Source organism: Myotis brandtii, unplaced genomic scaffold (assembly GCF_000412655.1).
Source record: "Myotis brandtii unplaced genomic scaffold, ASM41265v1 scaffold147, whole genome shotgun sequence".
In the NCBI taxonomy this organism is placed as follows: Eukaryota; Metazoa; Chordata; class Mammalia; order Chiroptera; family Vespertilionidae; genus Myotis; species Myotis brandtii.
The window spans coordinates 411593-422966 of NW_005355292.1; the positions used below are offsets into that span (position 1 = coordinate 411593).

Genomic DNA, 11374 nt, shown 5'->3' on the forward strand with positions numbered 1-11374 from the left:
GCTCCCACGAGTGTCTTAAAGCTTTCCACAATTTCATTACCACTCTGACTTTTTTTTTTTAAAGTGCCCTAGAGTTGCCTAAAGTCCAGTGGTCGGCAAACTCATTAGTCAACAGAGCCAAATATCAACAGTACAACGATTGAAATTTCTTTTGAGAGCCAAATTTTTTCAACTTAAACTATATAGGTAGGTACATTGTTATTAACTTAGGGTACTCCTAAGGCTTAGGAAGAGCCACACTAAAGGGGCCAAACCAATGAACCCATCGCCCATGGGTGTTTCTGCGCTATACACGGAGGGTCGGTATCTGTTGATAAGTGTTCTTGCTCTTGGGAGGGTGCTGTCATTTTTCAGTTTTCATCTAACTCGGAAATGTGCCTTCATGTAAACATCTTTACAGTGAACTTCTTTTGGATCAGGCAGTAGACTTTTCACTTGAATTTGTTTTTTAAAATATGCCTTTATTGATTTTTAGCAAGGAAGGGAGAGGGACAGACAGAAACATGGATGAGGGAGAAACAGCAATTGGCTGCCTCTCGCACTTTCCCTACTGGGGATGTTCCCCGACCCGAAATGGAACCAGTGACCTTTTGGTTTATTCAATGCTTAACCACCAGCCACACCAGCTGGGCGAATTTGGTTTTGTTTTTTTAAATAAATTAAGCATGTGTAAGGTGAGAGATTCTCCACTGACATTTTAGATTTTCAGGCAGATACATCTGGTGAGATACACTTGTGTAAGTGACAAGCCTTTTGTTTATTTGTTAGTGGGCTGTAGAACTCTTATCAGTTTTATGAGCTGGCGAGTCTTGCACAGAAAAGTTATTCAGGATAGATTGCAAGATCATTATCAAAAGAGCTACTTTAAGGGTTAAACTCTTCCTTTTACCTGTAGCATAATGTAGTGAAGGCTCGGCTCTGTGGCTTTGAGCTGGCCTGAGCTGGGATCCTGATGCTGCCAGTTGCTTGCCCGGTGACCGGGGCAGTTTTCTGGAGGGCCTGATTCCCAGCATCCTCGTCTGGAGGCCCATGGTACCCAGGTCCCAGGACTCTTGTGTGTTACATGAGATAAATGCATACATAAATGATGGATTTACCAAGCCCACCCAGAGGACTTCCTTAATGCATAATATTGAATGCCCCAGATTTTGAAATAAAGGAGCTTGCTTGAATGGCTATTTCCAAACTTCTCACCTGTGCTGTTAGTTACACTGACTAGTTCTTTCTTCATACAGCCAACCATAACATTGAACTGCTCCAGTTACCTGCCCTTACCTGGCCCACACCCTCCTTGCCCTGAGCACACACCTGATCGCTGACAAGGCTCTCTTCCTGCTAACTAGCCGCCCATCCCTGTGGACTTCAAGGACCCCCGTGCGAGTCAGTCTTAGGATAAGCAGAGTGCCTTGAAGGGAGAGGTAGGTGGAGCCTTGTAGGCCACGCGGTGAGTGGGGAGGAGTTCGGATTTATTGTAAGTTTAATGGGAAGAGTTTAAATGTGATGGGGATGTGTTTTAATTCACGTGAAGAGGATTCTTGGAGCCCTGTGTGAAAGTGCATTGGAGGGGGCCAGAGTGAAGGGGAAGCATTCAGAGGCCCCTGCAGGCTTGCGAGAGAGAGGTGCGTGCACAGAGGTGCAATAGAAAGAGAGCGAGTCCACAGGTGTTTGGGGAGAAGAGCCAACTGGACGGGCGTCGAGTGTGGCAGGTGAAGAGAAGGAAGCGTCCGGAATGATGTCAAAGGTTCCGTGGATGGGGAGCCACTTTCTGAGGAAGGAGCATGCTGAGCAGATAGAACCAAGAGTTTTTAGAAAACAGCCTTATTGAGGTATAGCATAACATTCATTCGAGTATACAGTTCAGTGATTTTTAGTAAATTTGCAAAGTTGTGCAGCCATCGTCATAATCCAATTTTAGCACATTTCCACTTCCCTAAAAGGATCCCTTGTGCCTATTTGCAGTTACTCCCTGTTCCTACTCCCCACCCTCGGCAACCACCAATCTACTTGCCGACTGTATAGATTCAGCTATTCTGGGCATTTAACACAAATGGAATCATATGTGGCCTTTTGTGACAGGCTTCTTCCCCTAAGCGAGTATTTCCCAAGTTCATCCTTCCTGCAGCCCCTGCCAGTACTTTGTTCCTTCTCATTGCCCATTCGGAGATATGGCCCTTCACCAGGGCCAGTAAATGAAGGTGGCGAGGCCACATTTTGCTGAGGGACGCTTGAGCGTCTGGTTTGGGATGCACTAAGTTGGAGACACCTGTGCTACTTCCGGGTGGAGGGGTCCAGTGGACATTTACATGAGTCAGGACATCTGAGGGGAGGATTGGGCAGGTGTTATAAATCCAGGGGTCATTGGCATGAAGATCATATTTGTAAGTTATAGGAATGGGGAGATCACTGAAGATAAAGAGAGAAAGAAAGAGGACCCAAGGCTTGGTGCCAGGAATGCCAACCTTTCCATATCTTGTTGAGTACTTCCCAGAGTTCTAATTTGTTTGAATAGACTGATAGGTTGACTTTCAGATATTTTTAATAGGAAATATTTTTATTTCAAAATTTACATATTGAAGGCAGCCTGGAACCTTACAGATAAATACACAGAGCCGCCCCGGCCCTGGGGTTGGACCTGGCGGGGGACCCGGGAGGGAGGGTGTCCTTTCGTACCTATGAGCCCCTGAAGTCGTAAACAGAACACTTCATAGATCAGCAGTACATGCTATCAGATTTTTAAATGGGTAAGAACAGAACGACAAAAGCACGTATGTGTATTGTATACTTTACATCGTATAAGTGAGGGGTGCTTACACAAAGTCAGGTCAGTGCAGCATTCCCTGTTCCTTGTTTCCCTTCGTCGCAGTGGGGTAAAAATAGAGGGAAGTGGATGCTGTTGGAGTTGGGAATAGATCGGCTACATCTTGGGCTTTGTAATAGCTGCAGGGGTTCATATATAATGAATGTCTCTAACCACAGGAATATTCAAGGGCAAGAAGAATAAAATGAGGGTTGCTTGGGCCCTGGTGTAACCACCCTACATCCAGACTCTACACTCTGGCCTAAAGCTGTCAGGGTGGAGGGCCTGGTGGGTGATTGGAGCTTAGTAACTGGACAGGCTCAGACGCTACACTCTTACATCTCATGTTTTTTAACATTTTTCCCCCCACCAGATTTTCTTGGAGAATATTTCCAGTTCTGTGTCCTAGTCTAGTTGTAGAGGGTTGGACTGCCAAACAGCTTGTTTCCTCAGGTTTTATAAACGCCCTACAATCGGAGGGCCATCTGCATTCACAGTTACCCATTGGGAACAATATGTATCATCCAATTTGTAAGTTTCCCTCCTAGAACTATTTTGTCAATGAAGTAAAACCCTGGCATTTTGTTTCTGCCTGCTCCGTCCCTTTATCCCACTCAGAATCCAGGAGGCCGGAACTGTTTATCTTTTATCTACCATAGTGCCTGGCCCAGAAGCCTTGCTAAATATTTGAATTGGATCACCTACCCCGGCAGTTTGTGGACGGACACCTGTCCTCGGTAGCTCTGGGCTAGGTGCGATGTGTATCCTTGAATAGCTGCCTCATTTGTTTATTTTTGATTCGCTTTTAGATACTTTCTCTGCTGTGAGAATGTAAGATGGATCCAGAAGAGCAGGAACTATTACATGACTACCGATACAAAAATTACTCTTCAGGGATTGAAAAGGCTTTAAGAAATTTTGAGTCCTCCAGTGAATGGGCGGATCTCATCTCTTCACTGGGCAAGCTCAACAAGGTATGTGGGCGGAGCGCGTTTGGATTGCGTGGAGGCGGGACACTGCTGTCCTTTTACTTTTCTAAGGGACTGTCTTACTCTTACACCACTGTTAACCTATCAGTGCACATCCCTCCTTCCAGCTTTTTCCCTGAGCATAGCATTAGTGTGGACATTAGTAGAATAGCCAGTCTTTTCTCAACAATGAAATTGCCCAATCAATTACTCAAAGATGGATTGTTCTCTTTGTACTGCTTAGGATTGATATGGCTTTTTCTTCTTAGGTTTACTTTTAAATAAATATTTTTCTTGATTTCATAGAGGAAGGGAGAGGGCGAGAGATAGGAACATCAGTGATGACAGAGAATGGCTGCCTCGTGCACGCCCCCCATTGGGGACTGAGCCCACAACTTGGGCATGTGCCCTGACTGGGAATCGAACCGTGACCTCCTGCTTCATAGGTCAACACTCAACCACTGAGCCACACCAGTCAGGCTTTGGTTTACTCTTGACCGTTTTTCTGCTGATTGGTAACTCCTGGAAGAGTAAAGGATGAAATAAATAATGAAATCTACCCGGAAATTGTGTGTGTGTTTGGACGAGGAGAAGAGGTCAGGCCTAGGAAGACCCAAACTGGTCAAGTGCGGGCTTGACCTTGTGCGCTGTGATGGGACCGTTGTATTTTCCCATGCTGCTCAGGAGGATGGCACAGTAATGGCCAAGCGCTCAGAGGACCATGTGACCGTAGGTGGAGGATATCTGGGCTCTGTGGCTGTGGGGCCGGAACTCCTGGCTGGGATACCTGCCTTTTGAGCCCAGTGCTATGTGGGAGTTGGGGGTGCCCCTCCCTACTCTGCAGCTCTCCAGTCCCCAGGTCGCAGACACAGGGGACTCTGACAAACCTCACTCAAGAGAAAGGATTTCTCCATCTACCTCTTCAAGGTATAGGGCGGGGAGTGAGGAATGCCAGCAGGCTGACCCTGGTGCAGTGCCTGGCAGCAGTCCACCCGGCTGCCAGAAAGCAGTTCCCCCCACTCCCCAGGCTGTCGGGCACGCGCAGATAGGCAGTGATCACAGGTTGTGCCCAGAAGCTGTGTGTGTCCTGCAAAGTATATTTACAACCTATGGTCGTCACGGCTGGGTGCTGGCTGGATGCACAGATGTCAGAAAAGAGCAAGTAAGAGCCTGGGAGTCGGGTTTAGAGCTCTGGCTCAGGAATTCCCAGGCTGACACCACACTCGCTGTCGTGCCTGAAGGTGGCTTCCTCTGTCGGGGAAGGGAGAGGCGCTGGGGTAGGATTTAGGTGTATGCAGGTTCTTCCAGAGGTTTCGACGTTTTAGTTCTCGACTCTCCTGCAATCTAAAGATAGCATACTTATTTTTGGAGGGTGTGTGTTCATTATTTTTATGTTGAGGTAAAATTCACCTAACATAAAATTTACCATTAACCATTTTAGACTGTATTGTTAAAGGGATTTCAGTACATTCACGATGTGGTGAATCACCACTGTCTAGTTCCAGAACCTTTCCACCATCCCCAGCGGAAATCCTTCCCAGCCCTGCCCCGCCCCCACCCCACTGAGATGCTTTCTGTGTCTATGGACACGGAGAGACGGAATGAGACAATAGGTGGCCTTTTGTGTCTGGCTTCTTGCAGTTAGCATGTGTTCAGGGTTCATCCAAGTTGTAAGATGTATCAATATTGTATTCCTTTTCATGACCAAATAATATTCCATAGTAAGGATAGACCACATTTTGTGTATCCATTCATCCGTTGGTGACCTTTAGGTTTCCACCTTGGGGCTATTTAGTGCTGCGATGAACATTTGTGTACAAATTTTTGTTTGAGCACCTGTCCTCCCTTCTTTAGGGCATATACCTAGGAGTGGAATTTAAATGCAGGTTATCAAGTACAGTTACAACCTTTCTTTTTAAAAAAATATATTTTATTGATTTTTTACAGAGAGGAAGGGAGAGGGATAGTTAGAAACATCGATGAAAGAGAAACATCGATCAGCTGCCTCCTGCACACCCCCTACTGGGGATTTGCCCGCAGCCAAGGTACATGCCCTTGACCGGAATCGAACCTGGGACCCTTCAGTCCACAGGCCGATGCTCTATCCACTGAGCCAAACCGGTTAGGGCTGTTACAACCTTTCTTTAAGGAGCTTTTCAAGTATTGGCCATTCATCATTCATTCAATAGGTATTTGAGCGCCTACAACATGCCAGTACTATTCTAGGTATCAGGGTACAGCAGAGAACAAAGGGGAAGCTGGGCGATAAACAAAATCCCTGGGATCTTAGCTGGATGAGTATTGTGGGAACGGTAAGGAGGGAGGAGACAGTAAGTGTTGGGGGGATGGCACAATATTAAATGGGTTCATCGAGGAAGGCCTTGCCGAGAAGGTGCCATTTGACCAAACTCCGAGGCTGTGCCATGTCTGAGGCCAGTGAGGCCACGGAGCAGGCGAGGGATGGGGAGAGCATAGGAGATGAGGCCACAGCGGCAAGGGGTGGGGAGGGCTCCTGGTCTTGTAGGTCCTTTAAAGCGAGCCTGACAGTGGCCACCGAGTCCTCAGGGAGCCCTGGGAGCTGAGCAGAGGGCATGGCCTGGCTTCCCGCCTGGTTTGCTGGAACCACTTTCCAGCTGCTCTCTGGGGCAGGAAACAGGATGGGTCAGGAGACGGGAGGGGTCGGAGAGGCAGAGATAGGGACACCACAGAGCTGTTCCTGTAAGGAGGTGGTGCTGTGGGGCAGGTGTGGATTCCAAACAGACTTCGTGGGAATAGCTAACAGGACTCCTTGTGGATAAGATGTGGGGTGTAAGAAAAAGAGGAGCCAAGCGCGACTCCCAGGCTTTCTCGAGGGTCTTCAGCTTGAGGAGACGCAAGGATGTGAGGCAAGGATGGGGTGGGGAGAGCGGAGGAGCTGGCTCCGTGGGTGGGCAGGGAGACGGGGTCACTTTGGGATGGGTTAGTGTCATCAGGTAGATGTGTGTAGGCATTTGGATGTGAGTCGTATTGGATAAAAGTTTAAAAACACCAGTTTTTGTCCTGGTTGGTACTCAGTTCTCTAATCCCACTACTGTGTGCTCTTTGCCCAAGCTTCCTGTCCTGCTGCTGTGATTAGGCAGTGAGTGGGAACAGCCCCCGTGAAAAACTTACAAGATATCGGTGGGATGAGGGTGACACTGTCCCTACCTCAGCCCTGCCTGTGACAGGTGACACTCCTAGAGAGCGTACCGTGTGCTGAGGACCTGCCATGCGTCACTGTGTAATCCTCACAGCCTGTCTTGACATTGGTCTCAGTCTAAGCAACTTGTGAAGGTCATGGGCAGCAAGTGGCAGAGGGAGGACTCAGACCCTGGCTGCCTGGCTGCAGAGCCCAGCGCCTGAGCTTCTTTCATGTCCGTGCCTGCGAGGCTCACAGAAGGGACAGGGTTCACCTCTTTGTGTGAGGGGCACTGTCTTCATCCTCCCAGCGAGGTGGCTGCAATTATTAGCCCTGTTTTACTGGTGAAGATTCACGTGCCCAATGTCACGTGGCTGTGTTTTTATGGGTTGAATTATATCCTCAAAAAAAAAAAAATTGAGGTCCTAACGCCCAGTACCTCAGAAGGTGGCCTCATTTGGAGATGGGGTCTTCACAGAGGACATCGAGTGAAAATGAAGTCATTTAGGGTGGGTCCTGATCCAGTGTGATTGGTGTCCTTGTAAAAAGGGGAAATCTGGACTCAGACACGCATGTGGGGAAGGCACCATGTGAGGATGAGGGCAGAGGCTGGGTGATGCAACGATGAGCCGAGGAACCGGAGATTGCCAGCTGACTCCAGAGTGAGAGAGGCCCCTGGAGCAGAGCCTCCCGCAGCCTCGGGAGGAGCCAGCCCTGCCCACCCCGGGACCTTGGACTTCGGCCCTGCAGGCTGTGAGGGCACATTTCTGTTGCTGTGCGTGCTGTGTGGTGCTTTGTTACAGCAGGCCTGGCAAACTGATACAGGAACAGGACCGAGGCATGAACACCTGGGTGCTGGGGACACAGCAGTCAACACGGGGTTTCTACTCTCAGGGCGCAGGGCGGTGGTGGCAGGAGGCGGACAGCAAACAGAAATGTGCTCAGTGCTAAGAGGAAAGAAAACCAGGAAGGGAGGAGGATGGGTGCCAGGTTAGACAGAGATGGCTCTGATAACGTGACATTTGAGGTTTGAGCAGAGGCCTGGATGCAGTGAGTGAGCTGCTGGGGAGGCCATCTGGGGCCTGGGCCTGGGTCCAAGGTGCAGTGGGGGAGGGCGTGGCTGGCTGAGAGGTGACAGGAGTGGAGGGAGGAGGTACCAGGGCCGGTCTCGGTTTTGTTCTGGGAGGGCAGGAAGCCATGGAGCTTCCAGGAAGGTTTGGAGCAAGGTGATTGCTGCCTCAACCTGGTAGGAGAACCCCTCAGGCTGATGCCTGGGGGTGAGCCCGAGCCTGGGAGTGTCCGGGTAGCAGCGGGCAGTGTCAGCACCAGATCAGTTACTGGACAGGGGGTTTGAGAGGGCCCTGGAGGGAGCAAGCCTTAGTGATTGCCTCTGCATTCAAGGCCACCTGAAAAAATAAATAAAAAGGACACCTGAAAACTAAAAAGGACACTTGCTAGGAGTTGATGTGAATAAAGAATGTTCTTAAGGCTTTACTAGTAGTGATGGTTAGATTTCTTGGACTCCTGCATGAGCACAGAAATTCAGTGAGTAAATCAGTGATGAGTAAGTAAGACATCTAAATGCAAATAGAAACAGTGCTGTGGTCTACAAGGGTCAGGTCAAGAAGCTGATGGAGACACTGAGGCTCAGACTTGCTTGAGGCCTCCCGGCCCCATGGGCAGTATTTCAGCTGAGCCAGGGCCGCTGGGAGGCCCACATGGGTGTCAGGGGTGAGGGTGTGGATGTCAGGGAGTGCTGAGCAGCTGAGAAATGAGTGAAATGTAAGTCTGGGAACATGGAAAGCGTGCCACCAGCCATCTGTGTTTCTTCATAGGAAGGCGGGGAACATGGGTGACCGTGGTGAGGGTGAGTGGCTTTTACAGTCTGCATGCTGTAGTAAATTCCGGAGGGACAGAATAAAGAGCAGAATTGGAACCCGTGCTGTAGGTGGTCTGTGAGACAGCGTGTCGCTTCCCCGGTCATCTTAACCAGGAGATTGGGGGGCCATGGCGCTCCTGTCGTGTGTGTATGTGTGTGCGGGTGTTCATTGTTAACCCTGACACACTGGGCAAGTGCAGACAGAATGACACTCCCACGACCTGCTGATGGTAGGTGACGGCACTCTTTCTGTGTGCGAAGCCGGGTGGTCAGGTCGCTGTGACGGGCTGCACAGCTGATGAGAGGTGGGCCCCGTGTCCCGCATCATGTCCCCCATCGTGTCCCCGGTATTGCCTTTCTGGGTTCTTCCTCCGAGTGAGACCAGCAGAGCGCCCCTTCCACAGCCGAGCCAGCAGCTGAACTGCTCCAAGTGAGTGTGAGCTGCCAGGCTCGAGGCTCCAGCAGGTGGTACGTCCAGATGCTTAGTACCAGCTGCACGTCCACCACCACTGTGCCCGCCTCTGCGGCCTGGCCTGGTATTTGCCCAGAAAGTGCAAGTCAATATTCACTGCGACAAGGTAAAGCGGATTCAAAAGAAGAGTTTTAAAAAGGAAACAGTATATTCTAACGCAGCTGTCTGAGCTGCTGCCGGGGCTTCCGTGCCCCTGGGATCTGGGGGTGGCTGTCGGAACCTGCTGAGTTGATGATCGGGGGCCCTGCTGCAGTGCAGTGACGGTGACGGTGACGCTTCTGAGGAGGAAGCTCCTCGTTTACAGAGGAGTTGAACACTGTCAGTCCCCCAGTTAAACAAGAGCTGACCTCACTGGCTGCCTGTGAGTCCCCGCCCGTATTGTGCCTTTTTCTCCAGCTGTCACTCCCCACTTCACCCAGCCTGGCAAGGTGGCCAGGCCACTGCCGTTTCAGGGGAGGCAGGACACACTCAGCGCCGGCGTTTGGCCTCCTTTCATGTGGGAGGCCCTGGCCAGTCCTGTTCTGTTGCCCTTCTTTCTGGAAGGGTGAGCACTGCTGGTGGCCTGTGGCAAATGCTTAATCAGTGTTCCAGCCGCTGCCACCTGGCCCGTCTTACTCATGTACTGCGTTGTTTTCACGGCAGGAAACGAGCATCCTTATAAAGCTGGCCGACTTCCAGAAGGAAGCCAGGCGGTGTTGTGCCATTTGCTTGATGGAGATGCTTTTAACTGGCGACGAGCACCTGGCGCTCTGAGTCAGCCTCACTCGGTGCTTGGCTCTCAATGGGGAAAGGGAACATTTGCCATTTCATTTCACAGGCTAACACAGTTTAGAATCACACACAGTTCCCCCGCCCATGTTGTGAAACTACCTTTAACATTTTAAAAATTGTGATAAAATACACATACAGTTTATCATCTTAACCATTTTAGGTAAAATATGCACAACATAAAACTTACTGAATCAGCTTTTGAATCATTTTAAGTGAATTTAATTACTTTTTGAGCCCATGGTCTACCCTTTGGGGTTTTTATGGTGTTTCTCCCACGACCGTTCTGGACCGGCTACGAGTCCCAGAGAGGGTCAGACTGTGTCACAGTAAATCAACATGACAGACGCTGTCTGGGTGGAGCCAGTAAGACACTTCCTGGTCTCTGTTAATGAAGCTCGGGTGTGGGTCAAGCCTATTTTTTCAAACTTTTATTTTGTGTTTTATTATTTTGTTTTGCTGAGCCCATGAATCCGGTGAGGTTAAAAATATTGCAATTATGCCTTAACGATAGCTCAAGTAATACTTTTAAACTAGTATAGTCCATGAGCGAAAGAAACAAGGAAGTTTAATTTCCTGTTTAATTATAGTTTCTCCTTTCTGTTTAGATGTTTAAAAAGTGATTTTGGAAACATGACCCTTTTTTCCTTCCCAATTAATTTGTTTTCCTGAGATATTTATTCTATAGTTGTAGAAGAACATGTCTCAAAAAATGTTTTTAATATGCATCATTTTTCAGTGACCAGTCACTTTGGGTTTTTGGTTTCCTGAAAAACACAACCCAAACAATGGAACTTCCCCCAACAATGGAACCATGCTCTACGCCAGGGGTCCTCAAACTTTTTAAACAGGGGGCCAGTTCACTGTCCCTCAGACATTCCACACATGCGTACTGCGGGCCCGGCACGGGTCGGCTGCTAAGCAGGACAGGCAGCAGCGGCAAAAACACCCAGCGGGCTGGATAAATGTTTTTGGCGGGCCGCATGTGGCCTGCGGGCCGTAGTTTGAGGACCCCTGCTCTACACCTTTCTCCATGGAGAGGGTCCTCCCAGCAAAGTGAGGGGACAGAGCCTGGAAGGAGAAAGGCAGGGTCAGGGCTGCAACAGCTGGAGGGGGGAGAGGGAACCTCTGCAACAGCTGGCAGGGGGAGAGGGAACCTCTACAACAGCTGGAGGGGGGAGAGGGAACCTCTACAACAGCTGGAGGGGAGGGATAGGGAACCTCTGCAACAGCTGGCGGGGGGAGAGGGAATCTCTGCAACAGCTGGAGGGGAGAGGGAACCTCTGCAACAGCTGGAGTGGGGAGAGGGAACCTCTGCAACAGCTGGAGGGGA

At 49.7% G+C, this 11374-nt stretch overlaps 1 protein-coding gene across 3 annotated transcripts in view; it reads left to right on the forward strand.

Moving 5' to 3' along the window:
• Positions 1 to 145: 145 nt before the first annotated feature.
• DOPEY2 (dopey family member 2) overlaps positions 146 to 11374 on the forward strand; it is a 62140-nt gene continuing 50911 nt past the window's right edge. For all 3 annotated transcript variants that reach the window (XR_313286.1, XM_014535634.1, XM_014535635.1), the window contains exons 1-3: positions 146 to 186; positions 1236 to 1418; positions 3607 to 3771. Coding sequence is in view for 2 of the 3 variants with exons in the window: in XM_014535634.1 (XP_014391120.1) it covers positions 3634 to 3771 (138 nt within the window). In the remaining variant the exon portion in view is untranslated. The remainder of the gene's footprint in view (positions 187 to 1235; positions 1419 to 3606; positions 3772 to 11374) is intronic.